At 37.9% G+C, this 24,774-nt stretch overlaps 1 protein-coding gene across 2 annotated transcripts in view; it reads right to left on the bottom strand.

Moving 5' to 3' along the window:
* The window catches only part of LOC131805390 (protein roadkill-like), a 239,911-nt gene that overhangs the window by 30,501 nt on the left and 184,636 nt on the right, over positions 1–24,774 (bottom strand). Inside the window, exon 1 of one of the 2 annotated variants that reach the window (XM_059128502.1) lies at positions 6,911–9,469. The exons of the other annotated variant lie outside the window; for it this stretch is intronic. Within the exon in view, the coding sequence (XP_058984485.1) occupies positions 6,911–8,703 (1,793 nt within the window). The 5' untranslated portion in view covers positions 8,704–9,469. Of the gene's footprint in view, positions 1–6,910; positions 9,470–24,774 lie in introns of those variants that run through there. 2 annotated transcript variants of the gene reach the window in all.

Raw genomic sequence — 24,774 nt, forward strand, 5'->3', positions numbered from 1 at the left:
AAGGAGTAAAGAGAACAATTGGGGTTAGCTTTCAATGACCAATCCAATTCTAGGCTAAAGTGTTGCCAGCTGCTTCCAATATTTTTTTTTTTTTAATTTCCTCAAATCAAATTCTTGTCTCTCTCGCTTATCCCAATTCTGTCTCTCTCCCTTATCCCAATTCTATCAATGTTACTTTCGCCCTTCACTGGCTACCTCTCTCTCTCTCACACTCAATGACATCGTAACCCATATATTCAACAATTGTTTGGATATGAAAAAATTGGTTAACGAATAACAAGTACAACAACAACAACAACACTGCACTACACTGTAGTAAAATAAAAGGGGGACATTGTGCTCATTTTCATGTTGTATTAATAACAGAGAAGAAAAAAAGTTAATAATGAAAACAGAAATAAAAGAAGCATGGTATGATTTTTTTAATAGTGAAATGGGTCAATTATGGCCATAAACCACCTTCCCTTCCCCTTCCAATTGATTGTTATTATTATCAAGTGTTTGTATAAATTAAGGTGAATGGGTGGGCGGGATTCGGCCAAGGCAGTAAGTAAACATTGGAAATGGATTCGTTGCTCCCAATAACTAGAAGGAAAATATGATTTTTTTTCCAGGACACAAAGTCATACAACCTAGGTAATTAGGTTGAAGGCTGAATTTGACAAATTGTCATGTTTGTCATTAGATCTCCCTCCATATGAATATGTAAAGTATGTTCTTGGAAAATTAATAATGAAAATGGAATTTTTCTTATCTTTTGTTTGGCGTATTCTTTTTTTATATGATCTCATAATCTACTTTTTTTGTTTGAATTTATTTTTTTGCTGGTGTTGTTGTTATTGTGGTTTCTGTCTTTTTCTGTTTTGCCATGGCCATGTGCTAGACTTTGCTTATGAAAATCAAGAAGAAGAAGAAAAATAGAAATGAAAAAGAAAAAAATATTATGGCCACTTTCTTTTGGCTTTCATTTCCTTAGTTTTGTGGTGCTGGCTTTTTGCTGGCCCAACAAAGAATAAATATGAATCTTGACCATCACCCTTTTTACGGCTTGCCTTAGTTTTATTCAATTTTGGTGAGGTTCACTTGTGCTGACAATCACCCATGTTTTTTTTTTTTTCAAAATCATTTCGTGCTCTTCACTTGAATTCATATCTTATTTGAAATAAAAACAGTTTTCGAGGTTTTTTTTCGTTCTGCCGAAGATCATATGCTACGTTTACTACGTGATTTTTATGGAAAAAATGGAAATTTTTTATTGAAAATATTCCAGTTGCTTATCAGGAAAATGCAAAAAAGTGTATTTCTTTTCAAAGATTTTGAAAATGATAAGAAGAATTATTTTCAATTTTTTAGTGAGTTTTATGTGATTCATTTTCCAATAACAAACTTATTTCACATATCAAGGGCATCAGTCTGTCTGCCTCAGTGATAACAAGAAAGCAACCATATGATTTATGTGTGTGTTGTTGTGGTGAGATAGTAACTTTGGATTTTAATTTTGTGAAAAAGGGCGACAATTTCAAATAATATAACATAAAATGGAATTTAAAACTGACTTTTTTTTTATAAAATTCAGTAATTTTGCAAATTCTGGCAAAATAATTGGTCAAACACGTTACATATGGCAGTTGAAATAAGGGAGGTTCACACATGTGTGATATTAATGCCATAGGGCATTATTAAAGGAGTAAAGAGAACTACACAAAACTGAGTAGATGTAACGGATTCCAAATTAGAAGATCTACATTTGTGATATTAATGCCGTAGAGCCTTATTGAAGGAGTAAAGAAAACTACACACAAAGCTGGGGCGATGTAACGGTTTTAAAATTAGAAGATCTACATTTGTGGTATTAATGCCACAGGGCATTATTAAAGGAGTAAAGAGAACTACAAAAAATGAATAGATTTAACGGTTTCGAATTAGAACCTCTATAAGTGTGATATTAATGCCGCAGGACATTATTATAGGAGTAAAGAGAACTTCACACACAACTGAGCCGATGTAACGGTTTTAAAATTAGAAAATCTACATTTGAGATATTAACGCCACAGGGCATAATTAAAGGATTAATGAGAACTGTATAACACTTTCAAATTAGAAGTTCAACATTAAGTGTCCTTCACATGTAATGGTGACAATTTAGAGAAAACTAACTATTATTAACATTGAAACCCCCAAAAAAGTATAGTTTGTCACTACAGGTTGACGCACGTCCTCATTGCAGAATCACCAAGTATTGCTGTGACTCTATCGTACCATTATTATAACGGATTAATCGTATCGAAGAGCACTAAAATAAAATCAAATGCCATACGGCAAAATAAAAGGAACATATAGTCAATATCGTTTTTTTTTAAAGTATCCATAAATGTGCCGTAGGTTAATATTAATGGCGGTTTGATAAAAAATAATGTCTAAAGGTATGTGGTAAATATGAGTCGTACGTCCACATTTAAGGAACAACTAGTTGAAGAAGCAACAAGTATTTTTGTGGCACTACCGTACAGTTATTGTAAAGAATTAGTGGTATCGTATCGTAAAGCACAAGTAAGGAATGTTCACATAAAATAAAATTGAATGTCATACGGGAAAATTAAAGGAGTTCTTATTAATTATTTAGCATAGGCCAGGATTGCTGTTCTATAAAGCATATATAAATGTGTCGTAGACTTATATTCATGGCGGTTTTGCTGTATGTAGTTTATTTGCAGTAAATTGGTGGTCAATTTGTCGTACGTCAACATTAACGAAACAAATAGATATTGCCGTGACTAAAGTTATGGTAATACATTTGTGCATGTAGTCTAAACAACAATTGAGATGTTTCACATAGCTCCTGAACTAATGTCGTACGTCACCATTAAAGGATCGCTATCACTTATATTTTTTTATTGTTATAAATTGGTGATACAAGTGTCAAAGAGCAATATCAAGAGGGGATCACATGTAACAATTGTGAAATAAGTTATATGGAATTCTAAATTCCAGCAAACATGGTTACAGAACAATTTGAAGGGAGGTTCACATGACATGATGTCTAAAATTACGCCTCAATGAAATATTTTTGGCCAATTTGACGTGCAGCAACATTAAAGGTATGAAACGATGAAACGACATTATTGTTTTGGATTATTTTCAAATATGTAACAAAAACAATTAAATGACGTTTATATGCTATGGTCAAAATTACAAGTTTAAATTTACAAAATTACAAATAAATGTAAATAAAAGAAAATTTAAATTTCCAAACTCCTTTCAAAATTCACACATTTATAGATCAACTTTGTTGAGAAACTAAATTCCATTTAGAAACGAAAATCACTAGCAAATATTTTATAGAGATTTTTTATTTTCTAAAAAAAATGTATAAGAAAATTCAATTTCCCATTTTTCACCTCATTTGCTTTGAAAGTTTCCAGCACTCGAGGTGAAAACCCTCTTTTTCTACTTCAATATCAATTTTTTATACTAATTTTCATTTAAATTTAGTAAAATCGCCCAATTCCTTTACCCAATGTTTGTAATGACCAAAATTGGTCATGCGCCGCCACACGTCCTTATGTAAGTAAGTAATACCAATAATACACGCCTTATGTTGACACATAAAACATAAACAAGGCACACCATGCAGATGTTGATGATGATGTGACGCCTAGTTGTTGGTTTTTTTTTTATTTGGTTTGGTTGTCCTCATTTCTCTTTCTTTTTTTTCGTTAACTTCCTTCGAAACAATCAACCATTAAGGCTAAATGTTATGCTAGGAAGTAAACCCAAAAAATTCTAATTAGAAAACTTGCATACACATATATACGGCAAGAGAGATTGACATATACAAGATAACTATGACCTCACAACCTCAAAACATCAAAAAGAAAGCACAGAGTGAAAAAATGGTAACAAAAGAGGTCACAGAACAGCAGCGGCAGCAGCAGTAGTAGTAGTAGTCGTTGGGAAAAAGGATACAAAATGTTATTAAATTTGTGCACACTTTCATGCGTTACACACACACACACACACTCACTTGGAGATATACAATTGAAGGAAAAAATCTATTCAACAAATTAATCTAAATACGCGCGCGGCAGCAACTAAACATCATCAGCACAACGCCGCCGCCGCCATCCATTTGGTAGCAGGAAACAAAGGCATTTTGCTTGGAGAGTCAAGAGAACGAACGGCATGGTGTTGTTGTCGTTTTTTTTTTTGTTTCTGTTGCAAGAGCAGAAGGAAAAGTAACAAATTGAAGAAAACAACAACAACAACGAACGAAAAGGAAAAAGTGTGTCACCTTTATTTAGGCAAAATAAGAAAAAAAAAAACCAAACGAAGCAACGAGATGAAGAAGCAGAAATATACTCCAACACACCCAGGCAGCAGCCTGCCATGCCATCGACAGCAGATAAACTAAAACAAGTACCGAATGATGTTGGCTGCGGTTGGTGGCAACATTTGCAAAAAGGAAGACGATGAAGGCATGTAGCAACAAACCAACCAGTCAGCCAGTCAGCCAACAACCATGTGCTCGTGAAATCGTGTGTCCACCGACAAGTTGTTGCTGCTGCTGTCATAGTTTGTACGGCGAACGTTGGTCGTTCATTCGTGTTATTGTAAATTGTAATAAGAGTAGTTGGAAACTGCTATGGTTTATTCTCAGTGAGTAGAGAGGAAGAGAGTTGAGTTTTGAGAGTTTTGTCCAGTTAAGAAACTCAGGGAGAAATTCCTCGTTTTGGCAATTGGGAGAGTAAAATAAAATCCAATAAGGGGAGCAACAGTTAACCCGATTTCTTTAACAGAACAGTGGTTTTATGAAATCGTATTGGGAGAGGAAAAATATTTATTCATTTTGGAAAGTATCGATATTAAATTCGTTAAAAGGAATTAACTTTTTGATTTTATTAAGAAAAGAGGACATGAGATATGCAAGGGAATGGTTTCTGACAAATAAATAAACTAGAGTTCAGCATTCTAATTCACTCAGCGGAGTTGGGCAATCTAGTTCACTGAGCGCAGTTGGGCAATCTAGTTCACTGAGAGGATCTATAAACTAGTTCCTTTTTGTTACGACTTTTATTAAAATAAAATTGATCGTTAATGTGAAGATTAATAAAAGAAAAATTATTTTCTTTACTAAAAACTAAAAATATTGCAAGAATCTTAAAAGAAAATGAAGTAAATCTAGAATCTAAGAACGAATGCAAGAAAGTGGTTCTTGATAACTGAATAAATAGGAATTGGTCAATCTAGTTCACTGAGCAGAGTTGGGCAAATTCAGTGCACTCAGCGAATTTTGTCAATCTAGTTCACTGAGAGGAACTATGAACCAGTTACTTTTTGTTACGTCGGTCATCTAAGTAAAATCACTCGTTGATATGAAATTTAATTTAAACAGATGCAAAAATAATTTTTTTTCTTTACTTAAGACAAACACGTTTACAAGAATCACAAATGGGAATGAAGTAGGAAGTAAAACCAAAAGAAATGATGCGAGAAAAATATTTTTGGCGAATGAATGAAGTGTATTTTCTTCACTCACAACAAAGGTTTGAAGGAATCACAAAGGAGAATGAAGTTAAGTCTGGAACCAAAGGAACGAGTTAAGTTGGTACCTTTCACAGAATATTTCCATATTCTTCTTCAACAAACCATTAGGTCGCAGTCTTTTAGATTTATCGTTTTTTTTCAGGATACTCGTGTTGAAAACTAGGAGAAATCCATTTTTGGAATTGTGAAATTGTGAATTGAAACAAAAAAAAAAAAAAAAAAACATGTCAGAATTTCTCACAACAGAAGAGCGGATTGAGTTAAGAAATCCAATTATGAAAAGGAAAACGTATCCCCTTGTGAGCAAAATTTCAACTGATTTCATCTTCAACAAAATCCGCGGTCTTTTAGATTTTCAACTTTTGCTTCCAGGAAAAAATCGACCTTTCGATCTTTCGCTTCTGTCCAATTAGTTAAAAATCATTGTTGATCTTGGTTTTCCAAACGATGTCGGTTTTTGATAACTTTTATGTAGATTAAAGGCCCGTTTTTTATGACGACAAGAAAGTGAATTTAAAAGAAAAACATCAATTCGTAGAGTATTTTCAAATTAATTAAAATTAATTTTTTTTCGAATTCACTTCCAAATGTCGAACATAAACAGACCAAAAATATTGTATAAAAAATATTTTGAAATGTTGACACTTCAAACCAAAGTTGATTTAGATTTTTAGACCAAAAATCGGTAATTTCAAACCGATAACGAAAGGTTAAGCTTGCGATTTCTGCCAAAACCAAGGGCCGACTTCAACATTTACACTTTTTAACGCCAAAAGTTCATTAATCGAAAGTCGTTTGACGTATTCCTTAAAGTGGTATAAGTCGGAAAATTTAACGAAGAAAAATAAATCGATCATGAAAAGTTGAATTTAAGCTTTTCAATGCCAAACGTTTTTTTTGGACTTTACAATGACAAAAGAAAATTTGCCAAAAGTCGACCTACATATCTCTAAACATTGACTTGATTTAGGACATCTAATTGAGAGCAGAGAAATGCCCAAAAAACGATTGATCAAAAGTCGACTCACGTATCCCTAAACAGTGGCCTCTGATGGGAAGTCCCTTTGGGAAAGAATAATATTTTATCCTTTGTATTTATGATCTAAACATCAAACATCACATGTGACTTCTAGACATTTATTTATTTGAATTATTTATCTATTTCTTCTACACATCACGATAAAAATCTTATAATTGTAGTAATTTATCACAGAACGCATTTAGTCCAAAGTCGACTTACATATCCCTAAACACTGGCCTGGGCTGGGAAGTTCAATTGAGAGAAACAGTTATCCCTTTTGGTGACTATTTACAACTCGATCTTTATTGTTTTTTTTTTATTAAATAATTACTTTTTTTAATTTACCTTTTATTATCACAGCAATGCTGGTGTTGTTGTTGTAATTGTTGTAATGTTGCAGGAGGTATTAGATTGTGATTTTGGTGGGCTTGTAATGCATTACAATATTCCTTTGAATTTGGACATTTGACCAATAATACTACACACACGGGTGAATTTGAATTGGAATTTGATGACGATGAAGACGACGAAGAAGAAGAAGAGGCAGACGATGCGGAACCGGAAGAAGAATTTGCCAATGAACCGGAAGCGGAGAACTGTGGCAATTGTTGTTGCTGATGGTGGTGATGATGATGCTGCTGCTGCTGGTGTGAATGTCTCGATGAGTGATGTTGCCTCTGTTCTTGTTGCAGGTGATTTTGTGAATATTGTTGTTGTTGGTATTGTGAATGTTGCAAGAGCCGTTGTTGTTGCTGATTGTGGCCGTTATGTTGCTGGGAATTTGTGGCTAAACTATTACTCTGCTGATTTAAATGCCGGCGTATGGATTGATGTATACGATGCGTTATTGAATTTGTCAAAGCGGAATGTTGCTGCTGAAACGAGGAGGAGGAGGAGTTGGACGACGACGAAGAGCTGGTATTACTTGTAGATGTTGAGGAGGATCCTGATGTTGAGGCCAGCGATGATGATGACGAGGACGTCGACGATCCTGTGATTGCGTTCGGTGGGGAATTCAAACGATTGGCAATAATACTATTCAAAGTTGTACTTGATGTTATCAGCGATGCGGGAGGATTTGCAACCAAACTTCTTAGGGTAGAATTGGCCGAGGACGATGAAGATGATGGAGAGGAGGCTGCTGATGATGATGACGACGTTGTTGTTGTAGAACTACTATTTGTTGTATTTGTACTCGAGTTGCTGGCTGAGGAACTTTGTCTGGTTAATACATTTTGTAAATTATTTGAATTGAAAATTTCCTGCAACAAAGGTGAGGTGGGCGCAGAGACAGAAACGTTGGCAGATGACTGATTCAGGTGATTTTGGGGCGGTGAGGCCAAATGTTGGGCCAAGGTTTGCAGGTTGGGTCTTGAAGGTGAGCCGCCAATAGCAGCAGCGGCCGCAGCTACTATTGCTTGCTCGGCAGCATGCGAGCTGGCGTTGGTATGGCCCAAATGTTGTTGCAACACCGACGTCGGCTGTTGCTGCGGTACCGCGTTTGGCGACAGTAATGGCGTTGCAACGGTTTTGGAGGAGGAGGAGGCTGAGGAGGTGCTGGGTAGTTGGGAACAATTATTTTGCAGTTGTTGTTGCAACAAGGCAGGTGTTGGTGGCGTTGAGGGCGGTGGTGTGGGTGGAGATAATAATTGCTGCTGCTGTCTCAAATGGGGTGTTTGTATGATGGGCGGTGCAGCAATTAGCTGCTGTAAACGACTGCAGGTGGTGCTTGTGGCACTGCTAGAGGTCAAATCCTTGAGTGGCGAGGCAGCAGGTGACGTTGTTGCGGAATAGCTTGCTGAAGCAGCTGCAGCAGCGGCGGCCGCCGAGGACGTTGAAGGTTGGGCCAAGGCAGCACTTAGTGCTGGTGTTGCTGTACTGCTGCTATGTTGTTGTTGTTGTTGGGTAGGCGTTGTGGGTGTGGTGGCTGGCGGTGTAAGGCAAAAACAATCATCATCCAATTCGGCATCCACCGATGAGATGTCATTTAAATTCGGTAAGAAATTATCTTCTAAACTTTGCACTATTAAATTATTGTTGCCGTTAACGGTGTTGTTGTTGGCATTATTATTATTGTTGTTGTTGGTGGTGCTAGTATTATTGGGCTTTTTCTTGATTTTCACAAAAGGGTCAAACATTTTTTGTGTATCTTTTTGAATTTTAACGGTTTTGTGTGTAGAGAGAGGTGGGGGAGGTTTGAAACACTTTTTTCCAACAACAATTTATTTTTTTTTCTATATTATTCAAAAATTTCTTTAACAATTCATTACACCAACTTATATTTATTTCTTAAATGATTTCAATATTTTTATATTTTTTTGGCTAACAATAAAAACTGTTTAAAATTTGCACTTGAAGGTTTTAAAAAATTTTCACAACAATTTTTTTTGTTTTCTGTTTAATAATTGGTAAATTCCTCTTTTTTTAATTTTTGGTCACAGTTAAGTATTTTTGTTATTTTTCTAATTCAAAAATTTTTTTCCATTTAGTTTTACAACTTTTGCTCACAATTATTTCTGGTTTTTCAATTTCTTCTCCTTTCAGCGATTTTTCTTAATTCACTTACTTTTTTTTAACAATTTGTATTTCTTTTTATTGAATTTGTTATCAAAACAACATTTAGAAAAAATGGAAACAACAAACAGCCTACCGACGACGACGATGTTGAAAACGAAAAAATTTCACAAAAAAAGAAAATTTATTTTGAATTGCTTTTATTTTTTTTTCTGTTTTATTGGTGAACGGCTGGCTCTGACGATACGACAACCACGATTGCAAGACAAACGTTTATTTCCAATCCGTCTGCTTTTTTCTTCTTTTGGTTTGGTTGAGTTCACGTTACAATTACGTTATGGTTAACAACGAGCGCACGATGCGTTCACGCCGATAGTCAATAACAAACTAAATGTAGGAGACGGAACAAATATCACACGTTATGTTAACGAAATCACAAATGAGTGTATGGCAGCAACAACAACCAACCAGCAAGCAAGCAAGCAGGCAGGCAAAGCAAAGCAAAGACCATCAAAAACGGCCAAGCAAACAGCCACATACATCAGCACAAACACTCTCGCACAGAAACTCAATGAAACTCACCGATACCATCCATACTCACAAACACACATGTGCTCACGTAGGCAAATACCTTTGCTCGAATCTCATGGTGAGACATTTCGTACCAAGAGCATTTCATGTGAGACACAGGGTTGCCATGGCGAGGCGGAATTGCAATTATTATTGTCGAAATGATTTTAAGGGCGAATATTGGCCTTGGCGCTATAGGCAATATTAGTTGTCAATTAAATATATGTGGCAGTTTGAATTAATCAGAACTATAAATCATGGTAAAATTAAACTAATTTCAAATAAAACTATCCATTTCAAATTTGTCAAATTTCACTGAATAAAAAAAAAACAAGTTTCCATCTCTGATTTCTGTGTATACAATGGGTTTATAAATACAAATTTTGACAATGAGATGTCAAATTAATAATTTTTAATAAATTGTAAACAATTCTACTATGTTATAAATGTGTTTTTTTTTATTATTTGAAAAGTATTAGGGTGGCAATATATAAAGCCCTTATTTGACTGGCTTAAGTCATCGGCTGGCTTCTTCGGAAATGAACAAAGGACCCTAGGGCCAAAATCGAACTAAGTTAACCTAAAACTCCTTTGTTTCTCTACGAAGAAGCCAGCCGATGACTTATTCCCACCTTCAGATTTTAAAACTAAAAATATTAAAGAAGTTGAATCGTGGAATCATCCATTTCTACATTAGCCTGATGCAGACAAGTAGCAATTCATTTTTCCCCTCCTATCCAGAGGGAAATTAAAAAGATGTACTACCGGTTTTTCAGCCGGTTATTCTGGGGCTTAAAATAAAACGTTATTCGTCTTCCTAAGATGTTCCATATATATGTTTTGTGTGCCTAGGAACACCGAAAATCAACGATTATTTATAACTTTTGTAAAATATGCCACTCGTCGTACGTAAATATTTCAGATATGAAAGAAAATTTTATTTGAAACCCCAGTAAGGAAAAGTCAAAAGTCGGGGGGGCCGACTATATGATACATATTTAGTAGAACTATACATATTTAGTAACAAAATTAGTGAAGTGAAGTAGATCATGCCACCTATCAACATTTGGCTTTAGAGCAGTTATAATTTGGCTTCAGGGGGAACTAAAATATGGGAGGCATATCCAATTTTGAATCGATTTTCACAAAATTTTACGGAGACATTTTTATACCCTCAGCCATATGACTAGGGAGGGGATATATATCATTTGATACGGCCAAAACGTGCCTTATCGAAATAGCGGTTTTAGACCCTAGGTATCTTTGGACCAATTCTGTTTCAGGACATTTGGAGACGATCTAGCGATGTCCGTCCGTTTGTCTAGCTGGCTGGTGCGCACGATAAGCCTCGAAGGGAGTATCCGATTTGGTCCAAACTTTGTACATCGTAATATTATTGTCAAACTTAAATCGAGTTCGGAGATGGGCAATATAGGACCACAAAATGTCAATATTTTCAAACAAAATAATATACTGCACCGAAAGAGAAAGGGTAATTAGATTTTGCTCCAACTTTGCAAATCCTAATATTTGCATCAGTGCTAAGTCCGGTGGGAAAATTTACAATATCAGTCCACTTAATCAAGTACCTCCCCCACAAAGGATAAACATTTGGAATAATTATAACTTTAATAAAATGTGATGTAAGAATCTGATTACCTTCGAAAAACACACATTACAATATTTCTATTAAGCCAAGGGCATGGTATGAAAATGGAATATATAGGTCCACTCCTTCTGGTACCTCTCCAAAAAAGGGTCAAGATTTTGAATGTCTATGAAGCTCACAAAAAACCAAAATTAACATCCGATTCCATTCAGACTTGGCACATCTCAATATTTCCATCAACACAAGATTTGTTATAAAGATGTTGGAGGTCGGAACATTCCTTCTGGTAACTCTCCCACAATGGGTCGAAGTTTTGAATACCCACAACGATCATAAAATCCGAAATAAGCATCTGGTTCTCTTCAAATAACACACATCACAATATTTTTATTAACCCATGGTCTGGTGTGAAGATGTGATATATCAGTCCACTCCTTCTGATACCTCCACCACAGAGGGTAAAATTTTTGAGTATCCATGAACCTCATTAAACATCGAAATTAATATCCGATTCCATTCAGACTTGGCACATTTCAATATTTCCATCAACACAAAAATCTCTTTAAAGATGGTACAGATCGGACCATTTCTTCTGGTATTACACCCACAACAAAACACTCAAAGAAAGTGAGATAAGCACCCAACTCTCTTCAAATTTCACACATCCTAATATTTTGCGAACGCAAGATCTGTTATGAAAATGATATATATCTGTCAACAACTTCTGGTACCTCACCCACAAAGGGTCACAATTTCCAATATTTATATCTGTCATAACTCTTTGCAACTTGCTATATCTAAATATTATCCAGAAATCTGATATCAATATGTCATTTATCGAAACTTATGACTTCGCATAAAATTGGATATGAATGTTGGATTTCCTTCAAATGTTGCACATACCAATATTTTTATCTGTGCTAGATGAAGTATGAAAATGGAATATTTCAGTCCGCTATATCTGTTACCTCACGTATATTTCCATATTTTCCAAAAATGTGCAAATATCTTATATAAATTATAGGAAGTAGGAAATTTGGCACGTTGTAATATTTTGGTCAGTCTTGGGTCAGATAAGAACTGGCCTGCTTCTGAACCTCCCCCATAAAGGGTCAACAGTGTGAATAATCATAACTCAAGGCTGGGGGTATTAATCTGTCGGCAGAACCGACTGATACTATTTGACTTGTTTATTTAAATTTCAAATCAGGAAACTCTTAGAGAAACACCCTTTACTAGCTCTGCAATTTTTTCGTTATTAAAAAGGAAAAAATCAGATGTCGTAAGAAAAAGTGTAACACTCTTGCAGTTCTGGAACAGAACATATGTTAAAACAACTGTTTTTTTTTAACATTAACCCTTCTGGACTGTATAAAAGTGATATCTGTTGCCAAAAGCTCTTCCAGGAGGTGGTTGGTTTAAAAAATAATTTTTAATCTACTGGCGTTAAATTTATGTTCGCAAATAGAATTTAAGGAAGTCCTACGCATCCAACAACGCATAATCGATACTTTTTAGTGGCTATATGAAGGAAAGTCACTTTTATACATAGATATATCATAGCATTAATGCATTCCCGATTTATTGCGAAACATTTTTCGATTAATGTCGAGTGTACTTAAAGTTTGGTAAAAGCCCCTTCATAACCCTCCCCTCCACTGAATGTGTCCTTCAAAACATTCCATGATAATTGCTCTAATCGTCCTCTAATCTCCGCTGACCCTGAAAACGGAATTCCCACTGAATATTTGGCAACCCTATTGCCTACTCACTACGTAAGTAGTACTCGTGCACATGACAACTAGTTTGGCTTTCGTTTTACTACTACAATATGTACTACTCTACTCTATCCATATTGTGTTTGTTATTGTTTTGGGGGGCTTTTGCGGCTGCCTTCACTAGACGAACGAACGACTGACTTTTCGTTCGTTTGTACATTCGTTTATTGCTCATAGTTTGTAATGATGTTGTTGTTGTTGTTGCTGGTGACGGCGGTGATGATGATGATGACTTGAGGTGATTGTTGTTTTTTTTTTTATTTTTTTGCTATTGCTAACTGACGGTTATCTTGTCAGAGTTTGGTGTTTCCTTGTTTCACAAAATTGCTTTTTGTTGTTGCTGTTGTTCGCTATTATTGAATATCAGAGTGTAAAGCGGCAGTTTGTTGTTGTTGTTGGACTGTTGAAAGCTGTTTTTCTGCTGCTGCCGCAACGACTGTTATTTACATTCACATGCTTTTTGAATAATGTGTAACAAACAACACAAAGTGTGGCGAAATCGTAATGTGTGTATTTACAAATGGGAGCGCGAATGAGAAATTAATAATGAGAGCCAAACACACAGAGACAGAGAGAGAGGGAGCTTCAACCCACATAAAATACCATATCTTATGCTCCCACATTTTTACATTCACTTATGCAAAATTATTGGTGCTCTGTCTCTTTCCTCCCATGTCAATGCAAAACAAAAGTACAATCTCCTTGTAAATTCTCTCACACTTGCTCTCATTGTTTCTGGGGGAGCACCCGTTTTGAATCATTGATTCTCATGGATTTCCATTATTAATTTTCCCTTCCTCCTTTTGTGCCATGTTTCATAACAGAGGTCGACGAGAGCTGTGAATGATAACAGCAGCAACAACAACAGCAGCAACAATGAACAACAAACATTGAGGAAGGAGAGATTGACTGATGTTGCTGTGTGTGTGTGTGTGTGTGTGTGAATGTGATGCGCAATGAGTATTTCATTTTACAATGTTTTTACATTGAGGTGATATTTTTGCTGCTGCTGCTACACAAATGCTGTTGTCGTTGTTGTTGACGTTTCTTCTTCTTGCAACGAAATGGTCGAACGGACAGTACGTTGTAATGTTGATATCTATGTAGGGTTGTATGTAATTTTGTAATTTGAATTTAGCTTTACATTTCTCATTGGAAATTTCATGCCTCTCTCTTTATATGAAGGTACCCTGTAGGAATGCGCTTGTGGAAAAGTATCACCAAGCACCTCTTTTGTCTGCTATTTCTGAAACATGGTCAATATTTTGGATATGTTCGCCTACCTTTTTAAAGGTAAATCTAACAAAAGGGGGAATTTTCTAAAATAACCCTCACATTTCAATTGTCCCAGAAAGGAATGGAAAATAGGAATAACCACAAAATGGACAAAAATCATATGTTGCGATATCATGTCATTATTTTGTGATATATTATTATAATGAAGATGAATATACCATACGACTTTTGGAAGTTACGATACTGTCAGTTCCAAGTCCTAAAAGGCCAACCTCGTTTGACGCTCCGAAAAAAAAACAAAAATCATTTAAAATTTTTCTTCACCCTAATCACACTATCACTAAATTTAGTTGTGTTTCAGAACCTGAAAACAGTACCCATACGCGCAAACCTAGTAAAACTTTCCGACAAAATATAGAGTCCACACAAATATGGCGTTCTTTTTTACAACTTTTACTAAAGGGATTTGGCCGTGTAAAAAATACGAGCATTGTTGTCGATTGGCTGCAATGTTGATTTTGAAGGATTGCCATCTAATTTTGACGTTTTTACTAGTTTTCCATCCACATACTTTCTAGGCAAAGCAGTTCTCTCAAGAAAATGCAACACTTCTCTCTTACTTGTTTTACCAGTTTAAAAAGTACGGGATCACCACTTCTATATTCAATTTTTTCCTCGCTAATTGGTTTGTGTGCTCATCTCTCTTTGGTTGGCATGTGAATGCTATTTCCGTTTTTCGATCTAGTTACCCCTACCAATACGTTAAATGCTCAATTCAACCTAGGGATATTTAGGTCGACTTTTGACTAAACGCCATTTGGCATTGAAAAGTCTAAAATTTTAATAAAAAATTTTAAATTTAATTAAAAAAGCGAAATGTAAATGAAATAGCAAAGGCAAAACTGATTAAGTAGTGGAATATAAGTGTGAGTATGAGCTGAGCTTATTCTAAAATTTGATGCTATTTCCGACATTTTTTGCTTCCATTCAATAAAATTTAAAAAAAAATGTAAAAATTATTGCGTTTGACTTTGTTACAGTTGTTTTTTTTATCTCACCCTGTATATTGAAAATAACGATTTCTCTTCTTTGATGACTTATAGTAAAATTTGATGAGGAAAATTTTTGTCTTTGACGTCAACCTTCTTAAACGATGCTTTGTTGGAGAATTTTGCATAAATTCAGATGATGTACGGCTTTAACCCTAAATTGTGATTTTGGTTATAAATCGTTACAAATATGTTTTCGATATATAATGAAAATAGAGAATATTCTTCTTTGGTGACTTATAGTGAAATTTGAAGAAGAACATTTTTGTCTTTGACATCATCCGTCTAAAATGATGATTTGTTGGAGATTTATGCCCAAACTCACACAAAGTAATACCTTAACCCTAAAATGTGTTTTTAATATATATGAATTTCTGGTGCTTAGGTAAGATTTAGACCTTTAAGGTCTTCCAAGACCCATAGTAGAATTTTATGACAAATAATTTTGTGGAATATTTCGACTTGCTACGATTTCGCCTAAAGGTAGTTTTTCACCATTTCTTGGAAAAAGGACCAAAATGATACATTTCTTGGCTCATTTGAGGGTTAAAATATTTAACGAAAATAATCCTCGAATTGTTATCAGTAATATTGCGGAAGACACTAAAATGTAAGGATTTCAAGAAATCCTAATTCGAAAAATTCAAAAAAAAAAAAAAACAGTAAAGAAAGTCTTAAAGTCGGGCGGGGCCGATCTGAACCGATCTTGATAAAATTTGGCAAAAATTTTTCTGAGCTGTATTTCATATATTTCCCTGAATATTGTTGTTACGGAGTGCATATTACGGCTTTGGGTAAAAAAAATATAACAAATCGGATGAACAATATATATGGGAGATATAGCTATATCTGAACCGATCTTCACCAAATTTGACATACTAGCTTCTAGACTCATTTCGGTCGTAAGTGCCAAATTTCACCCCATTTGGGCAAATATTAGACGTATGGTGCACAATAAAAGATAAATCGGACGAAGTTATATATGGGAGATATATTCAAAATCCGAACCGATCTCGATAAAATTTAGCAAACGCATTTCTGATCTGTATTTGATAGATTTTCCTAAATATTGTTCTTACAGAGTGCATATTACGGCTGCGGAGGACAAAAATAACAAATCGGATGTACAATATATATGGGAGCTATAGCTATATCTGAACCGATTTCGATCAAATTTAGCATACTTATTTTCAGGCCTAATTTGGTTGTATGTGCCAAATTCCGTACTATTCGGGCTGATATTACACGTTTGGTGCACAATAAAAGTCAAATCGGACGAAGATATATATGGGAGCTATATCTAATTTTTTTCCGATTATCTCCAATTTCAATAGGATTCGTCCTTGGGCCAAACAAATGATTTGTGCAAAATTTCATCTGGATAGGGTAATAAATGCGAAGTGTACTTTGTTCACAAAAATACATGGACAGACGGACGGGCGAACATGCATAAATCGACTCAGAATGTGATTTTATGCAGATGATCAAAAGGAACTATGGGTCTATCTCGTTTCCTTTTGCCTGTTACAAACAAATGCACAAAGACATAATACCCTGACCACCTTGTGGTGTAGGGTATAAAAAAAAATATGGAAGTAGGGGGGAAACTTGCCCTCTCCTCCGCTATGGTTACTTGGAATGTAATTTTTTTACTAGTCTTTAATGTCTCCATATGACGGACCTTTTATAAAACACTGACTCACTAGTTCGCTGCATGACCAGGCCGATAAAAATGTATCATAAATTGACTAGAGATTCCCTACTGCCATTTCCTACTGGGTACATCACTGGGAGGCATGTTCGGCTGTGATGTTGTAAATATTGTTGCATTTTGTTGTTGTAGTTTTTGCATTTTTTAGTTTGTAAGTGATAAAACTCATTAATCTCATAATCAACGAATGGCTGACTGGCTGGCCGCCTAGCTGACTGAACACACAATATGGGCATTTCCATATAGAGTGTTATTTTATTACTTGCATGCCATCATCATCGCATCGCCATCACCATCATCGCCGATGTCGTAGTCAGCATTGTACTGTATGTATGTAATTGTATACATGTGATTATCTGCGTTTGTGTGTGTGTGTGTGTGAGTGTGCTTGCGTTTATATTTAAAGGTTATTTTCAATTTCAAGATTAATAAGCATTTCCTTGATCTAAAAAAGCAAATGAACGAACAACCAAACGCGTACTCTGTAAAGTAATTCAAAAAAATTAAAACAAAAAAAAAATGAGAAAAAAATAGCACAGATATCAAGCCACAAAGTAGCAAGAACACATTTAAGTGGTGTATTATCATCATGACCCCTTTTCCGGAGTATGGTCGTGTCCTTGATGGTCGGAAACCAACCTCCTCCCCTCCCGCCCTACCACTCACATTGGTATTGATGATAAAACCGTGAAGTAATGACAATAACAAAAAAAAAAACTTTCATTACACCACACAAATTCAATATCGAGTGAAAGATTTATCACAGTTTGTCATGTTGACGGTATTAAAGGGGGGAGGAGGGGGGTGGCGGAACTTTGTAGGCAGTCAATGTTTTATCACCATGTAAATGATATCTAGGGGCCCTGAAATGTCAAAATAAGTACTAAAAATGTCGAAATATTGCAAGAGAGGGGTGGGGGAGAGTGGTGGTGCGGATATTCAGATCACAGATTTGAAAAGATATTTGCTTATTGGTATTTAAGATTTGTTACAAAAAAAATTGATTTATTCATATTTAAGAGGCAACAGAGCCAAAAACCTCGGATAACAGCTCTAAATTTTGGAAAGGAAAAAAAGGTCCAACAGAACCACAAAACCTTGATGTTTTTATGAAGATTATATCCTTAGAGGAGATTTTTTTCAAGGTCTGACAGAGTCACAAACTTAGACTTTTAGCATTTTTTTCGAGAGAGCAATATAGCCATAATATCGGATTTTTGTTAAGAGAGAGCAGAGCCGCAAATGTGAATTTTTAAGGAATATTTTTTCAAAGGATCCACAGAGCCGCAAATATCGATTTTTAAGTATATTTTTTAAATTACCAACCTAACAACAAGCTCGGATTTTTAAGGAAGATTTTTCATATGCCTATCAAAGCCAATAGCATGGATTTTATAAAGAACTCTTTTAACGGACGACAGGTTTATTAACGTGGATCTATGAAGACTATTATCCACGACTATCTTAAGGACCAACAGGGTCATAAAATATGTATTTTTAAGCCATACTTTTTAAAGGATCAAAGCGATTTTTTTTGAATTGGTCACCTTTGGCACGAATTATGGCCTTCAAACGGCCAATAAAACCGTCACACGCAGCTATGCGGTATATTGGCCCCTTTGGTGCTTTTTAGTGCCAACCCTGTTTTCCAAAATATTCCAGGCACAATGGTCCAACGGATTGGTATCCGGAGATTTTGGTGGCCATTGTGCACTGGAAATGAAGCGTGGAAAATCACCAAGGTCTGCTGCCAAAATGTTTGCGTGAGTTCTGGCGGCCAACCGAAGGTGCACATTTTCAGCTGACCTCTTTGGCAAGTAGACACGATCATTTTGTTTGTTTACAAACTGCTGGACAGCGAATGTTTTCTCATCGGAAAAACCCAAATTCAGCAGTTCACCACTTTCGGCCAATCGAAGCAACTCTTCAGCTCTTTTGGGTCTATTTTCTTTCTTTTTCTGTTGCGGTGTAAGTTCTTGCACTTTTTGGAATTTCAATGGCTTTACCCTGAGCTCATTTTTCAATATTTGTCGAATGGAATATTGCGATATGTTCAGCCATTCGGCCACGAGCCATTTTTCGGCCATTGCAACGCGGGTTGCGATCAAGTCGCTTCTTTACTTTTCGAACCATATCTGCTGATGTTGCTGTTTTCTTCCGTCCACTTCCTTGACGTCGGGCTACGCTACCAGTATCACGATAACGAGCGATGGTACGTGGCACAAAAGATTTATTCAAATTTAAATGCTGGAGTGCTCCAACGATAGCCACTTGTGGTTCTTTAGCCAAATATAAAGAAATCGCCCAATCACGCTTGAGTTCCATCGCGAATAACTCATTTTCTGGAAAATTCTCACCAAAATGCTTTTGAACGCTGTTAAACAATATAATTAGCTCTCACGGGAATAATTTTAACAGCTGTCGGACGAGTGCCTAAGAAATGACAGCAGTCTGAAGTTGATTGCAGTTTTTTCATCTCACCCATAGGTACAGGTTTTGGTACCTCCCAATATTCGGTATTTTGATAGTTTTAGGTACATATTTCCACAAATTTGTCTAAAAAATTATATTTGTAGTTCGTTATATGTTCTAGCTCCGGTGGCAGAAAATTTTATAAGCCCACGTTTTCGTATAGCCCTAATATAAGGGTACCTCCCGATATTCAATATTTTTAAGGTGGTTTTAGCCACATTTTTCCACAGATTTGTCTAAAAATTGGTATTTGTAGTTCGTAATGGGTTCTAGCTCCAGTGGCGGAATATTGTATATAAAGGTCCACGTTTTCGTATAGCCGCCGAATGCCGGTACCTCCCAATATTCGGTATTTTGTTGGTTTTACCCACATTTTTATATGGATTTGTCTAATAAGTTGGTATTTGTAGTTCATTATGCGTTCTAGCTCTGGTGGCAGAACATTGAATATCAAGGTCCACGTTTTCGTATAGCGCACATATAACGGTTCCGTCGGATATTCGGTATTTTGACGATTTAAGCCACATTTTCTAATAGATTTTGTGTGAAATTTGGTATTTGTACTTCATAAGGGGTTCTAAAACCGACGTCAAAATATTGTCGATATGGGTCCTAGTCACATGTATCCACGAAATTATGTAAAATTTGGTATTTAAGGCTCGATAGGCCCCCATATAACGGACCCCATATAACGGCCCAAACATTCTTCCAGCGATCTTACTGGAGCTTGTAGTTTAAAGTGAAACACATTCGAATCCAGATACTTGTGCATAAAAATGCTTTCTTTACCCAATGGTGGAGGGTATTTGAAATTCGGTCTGGCCGAACTTAATGACTTTTTACTTGTTAGCTTTACAAGGGGGCTTCTACAATTGTGAAAAAACAATTGAATTTGGAGGACCAATATTATCTGAACGGATATAGAACGCCCTTAAAGAGAAGGTGAGACTTCTGCCATGTGCAAACAAAAGGGTCTTCTTTATAAATTTAAAGAGAATGTCCTTCAGAGATTCTCTATTGCAAAATTACTCCACTTCCACAAAGTACCTATTCTTCGGGGATATTATACCAAAAAATTATATTTTATATCTTTAAGAAACACCTCAGGCCGTTTTTTATTAAATGTTTTTTTAAGAGAGGTCAACATACCTGCAACCACTGTTCTCTTAGTTTTTAATAAAACCATACTTACACCCATATGTTATCAAAGGATATGACGATTATGCCTTACCTGTAACAAAGAGAAAAAGAGAAAAAATGTATTATTTTTGGTTTCCTTAATTGCTTTTTTTAAGATTCCTTTTAATAAAAATAAATGAACAACTAAAAATAACTACAAACCATAGCTAATGCAAATAAATAGCCCAATATTTAACCTCAAATGAAAACAATAACAATAGCTTCAAAATGAGGGGCGGAGAGGAGAGGACAATCAAACAAATTAAATGTCATGTGTAATGAAAGAACATGAAAGGTTATTAAGAAACGACAATGCCGTTCTCAATAATACTGCTAAGTAACAGGCATGGAGGTATTACAAAAAAAAAAAAACAACAACAAAAACTATTTGCCTTACAACCTATGACGAAAGACGGATGAGAGCATATGGAGAGACCTACAAGTGTCAAAAGAGAGAGATAGACCACCAGCAATAAAAATGACTAACAGGTGGCAGCGAGAGAGAGAGAGAGGGAGAGCCAAAGACCACCATGACTTACAGACATTTTCTTCCTTGTAACCCTCAGGAAACAGAAGAATTGTAACGAATCGACGACATGGATGTAATGAATGGAAAGGGAATGGACCTCCAGGAAAAAAAGCAAACGAACTAAATGTTCTTTTTTCCTCCTGACTTTCAAGAACACATTCTTGTAATACAAATTGTTGCGAAGGTTTATAAACATTAACCATAAAAATGGAAACAGAGAAAAAGACAAGCTAATTGTCCGGTCATGTTTCTCTTCTGCCACAGCTGTCACCTGGAAAGACGAGGGCGCATTAAATGATAGCCATAGTGTCAGAGTGTCATTAAATTTTCATAAGCGATATACCTTTTCCTTGTAACTCGGCTTAATGTCATAATCATTATTGCCCTGGTCATCGTCGTCATCATCATCATTATTTCGATAACGTCGTGGAATGCCATGAAGAACAATAAAATTTGTGTCGATTCCAAAGAAAAATGAAAATGAAACATCGAAATAAAAAAGTAATGATTGACAGTTGGGAAACTATGACGAAATAGAAAAAGGAATGTCAGGAGGTATTCTAAAGATAGAAAATGATGGACGAGCCGGAGGGCCAGGGAGTCTTTATAGACGAGCTGCAGGGCCAGGGAGTCTTTATAGACGAGCTGCAGGGCCAGGGAGTCTTTATAGACGAGCTGGAGGGCCAGGGAGTTTTTATAGACGAGCTGGAGGGCCGAGGATTCTCTATAGACGAGCTGGTGGGCCAGGGAGTCTCTATAGACGAGCTGGTGGGCCAGGGAGTCTCTATAGACGAGCTGGTGGGCCAGGGAGTCTCTATAGACGAGCTGGTGGGCCAGGGAGTCTCTATAGACGAGCTGGTGGGCCAGGGAGTCTCTATAGACGAGCTGGTGGGCCAGGGAGTCTCTATAGACGAGCTGGTGGGCCAGGGAGTCTCTATAGACGAGCTGGTGGGCCAGGGAGTCTCTATAGACGAGCTGGTGGGCCAGGGAGTCTCTATAGACGAGCTGGTGGGCCAGGGAGTCTCTATAGACGAGCTGGTGGGCCAGGGAGTCTCTATAGACGAGCTGGTGGGCCAGGGAGTCTCTATAGACGAGCTGGTGGGCCAGGGAGTCTCTATAGACGAGCTGGTGGGCCAGGGAGTCTCTATAGACGAGCTGGTGGGCCAGGGAGTCTCTATAGACGAGCTGGTGGGCCAGGGAGTCTCTATAGACGAGCTGGTGGCCAGGGAGTCTCTATAGTATAGACGAGCTGGTGGGCCAGGGAGTCTCTATAGACGAGCTGGTGGGCCAGGGAGTCTCTATAGACGAGCTGGTGGGCCAGGGAGTCTCTATAGACGAGCTGGTGGCCAGGGAGTCTCTATAGACGAGCTGGTGGGCCAGGGAGTCTCTATAGACGAGCTGGTGGGCCAGGGAGTCTCTATAGACGAGCTGGTGGGCCAGGGAGTCTCTATAGACGAGCTGGTGGCCAGGGAGTCTCTATAGACGAGCTGGTGGCCCAGGGAGTCTCTATAGACGAGCTGGTGGGCCAGGGAGTCTCTATAGACGAGCTGGAGGGCCAGGGAGTCTTTATAGACGAGCTGGTGGGCCGAGGATTCTCTATAGACGAGCTGGTGGGCCAGGGAGTCTCTATAGACGAGCTGGTGGGCCAGGCAGTCTCTATAGACGAGCTGGTGGGCCAGGCAGTCTCTATAGACGAGCTGGTGGGCCAGGCAGTCTCTATAGACGAGCTGGTGGGCCAGGGAGTCTATTTCCATAGACGAGCTGGTCGAGACGGGCCAGGGAGTCTATTTCCATAGACGAGCTGGTCGAGACGGGCCAGGGAGTCTATTTCCATAGACGAGCTGGTCGAGACGGGCCAGGGAGTCTATTTCCATAGACGAGCTGGTCTGGCCGGCCAACGAGTCTACTTCCATAGACGAGCTGGTCTGGCCGGCCAACGAGTCTATTTCCATAGACGAGCTGGTCTGGCCGGCCAACGAGTCTATTTCCATAGACGAGCTGGTCTGGCCGGCCAACGAGTCTATTTCCATAGACGAGCTGGTCTGGCCGGCCAACGAGTCTATTTCCATAGACGAGCTGGTCTGGCCGGCCAACGAGTCTATTTCCATAGACGAGCTGGTCTGGCCGGCCAACGAGTCTATTTCCATAGACGAGCTGGTCTGGCCGGCCAACGAGTCTATTTCCATAGACGAGCTGGTCTGGCCGGCCAACGAGTCTATTTCCATAGACGAGCTGGTCTGGCCGGCCAACGAGTCTATTTCCATAGACGAGCTGGCCTCTGGAGGGCCAACGAGTCTATTTCCATAGACGAGCTGGCCTCTGGAGGGCCAACGAGTCTATTTCCATAGACGAGCTGGCCTCTGGAGGGCCAACGAGTCTATTTCCATAGACGAGCTGGCCTCTGGAGGGCCAACGAGTCTATTTCCATAGACGAGCTGGCCTCTGGAGGGCCAACGAGTCTATTTCCATAGACGAGCTGGTCTGGCCGGCCAACGAGTCTATTTCCATAGACGAGCTGGTCTGGCCGGCCAACGAGTCTATTTCCATAGACGAGCTGGTCTGGCCGGCCAACGAGTCTATTTCCATAGACGAGCTGGTCTGGCCGGCCAACGAGTCTATTTCCATAGACGAGCTGGTCTGGCCGGCCAACGAGTCTATTTCCACAGACGAGCTGGTCTGGCCGGCCAACGAGTCTATTTCCATAGACGAGCTGGTCGAAAGGCCAGGGAGTCTATTTCCATAGACGAGGTGGTCTGGCTGGCCAACGATTCTATTTCCAAAGACGAGTTGGTCTGGCTGGCCAGCGGGCCTATTTCCATAGAGGAGTTGGTCTGGCTGGCCAGGAGTCTATTTCCATAGACGAGCTGGTCGAAAGGCCAGGGAGTCTATATCCACAGACGAGCTGGTCGAAAGGCCAGGGAGTCTATATCCACAGACGAGCTGGTCGAAAGGCCAGGGAGTCTATATCCACAGACGAGCTGGTCGAAAGGCCAGGGAGTCTATATCCACAGACGAGCTGGTCGAAAGGCCAGGGAGTCTATATCCACAGACGGGCTGGTGAAAGACCAGGACGTCTATATCCATAGACCAGTTGGCCAAAAGACCAGGACGTATATATCCATAGACCAGTTGGCCAAAAGACTAGGACGTATATTTCCATAGACGAGCTGGTCGAAAGGCCATAGATGAACTGGTCGAAAAACGTCCTCTATTTCCATAGAAATTATTCGGTAAAACCCCTTCTACAGAAGTTTTTCAAAAAAAAAAAAAAAAAACTTCAGATGCTTCTATCAAAAGAACTTTGGTAGATTCTCTGTCCATAACAGACCTCCGGGAGAATTTTGCAGTTAGTAGACCCTTATGAAGATTTTTATTTAACGAAATTATCTCTACCGAACATCTTCGACTGGTATTCTCACTCTCTACATTTTTTCACCCTCAATTTTTATTATCCTCACTCAGTTTCCAATTAAACCATTGACAATCCATCCGACATCCATCAGCAAAGGGTCCTCTTTTACATATCGCACACACAAGTGAGCGTATCGCATTCAAAATATCT

The sequence above is a fragment of the Musca domestica genome, unplaced genomic scaffold, assembly GCF_030504385.1.
Source record: "Musca domestica strain aabys unplaced genomic scaffold, Musca_domestica.polishedcontigs.V.1.1 55, whole genome shotgun sequence".
NCBI classification, from domain to species: Eukaryota; Metazoa; Arthropoda; class Insecta; order Diptera; family Muscidae; genus Musca; species Musca domestica.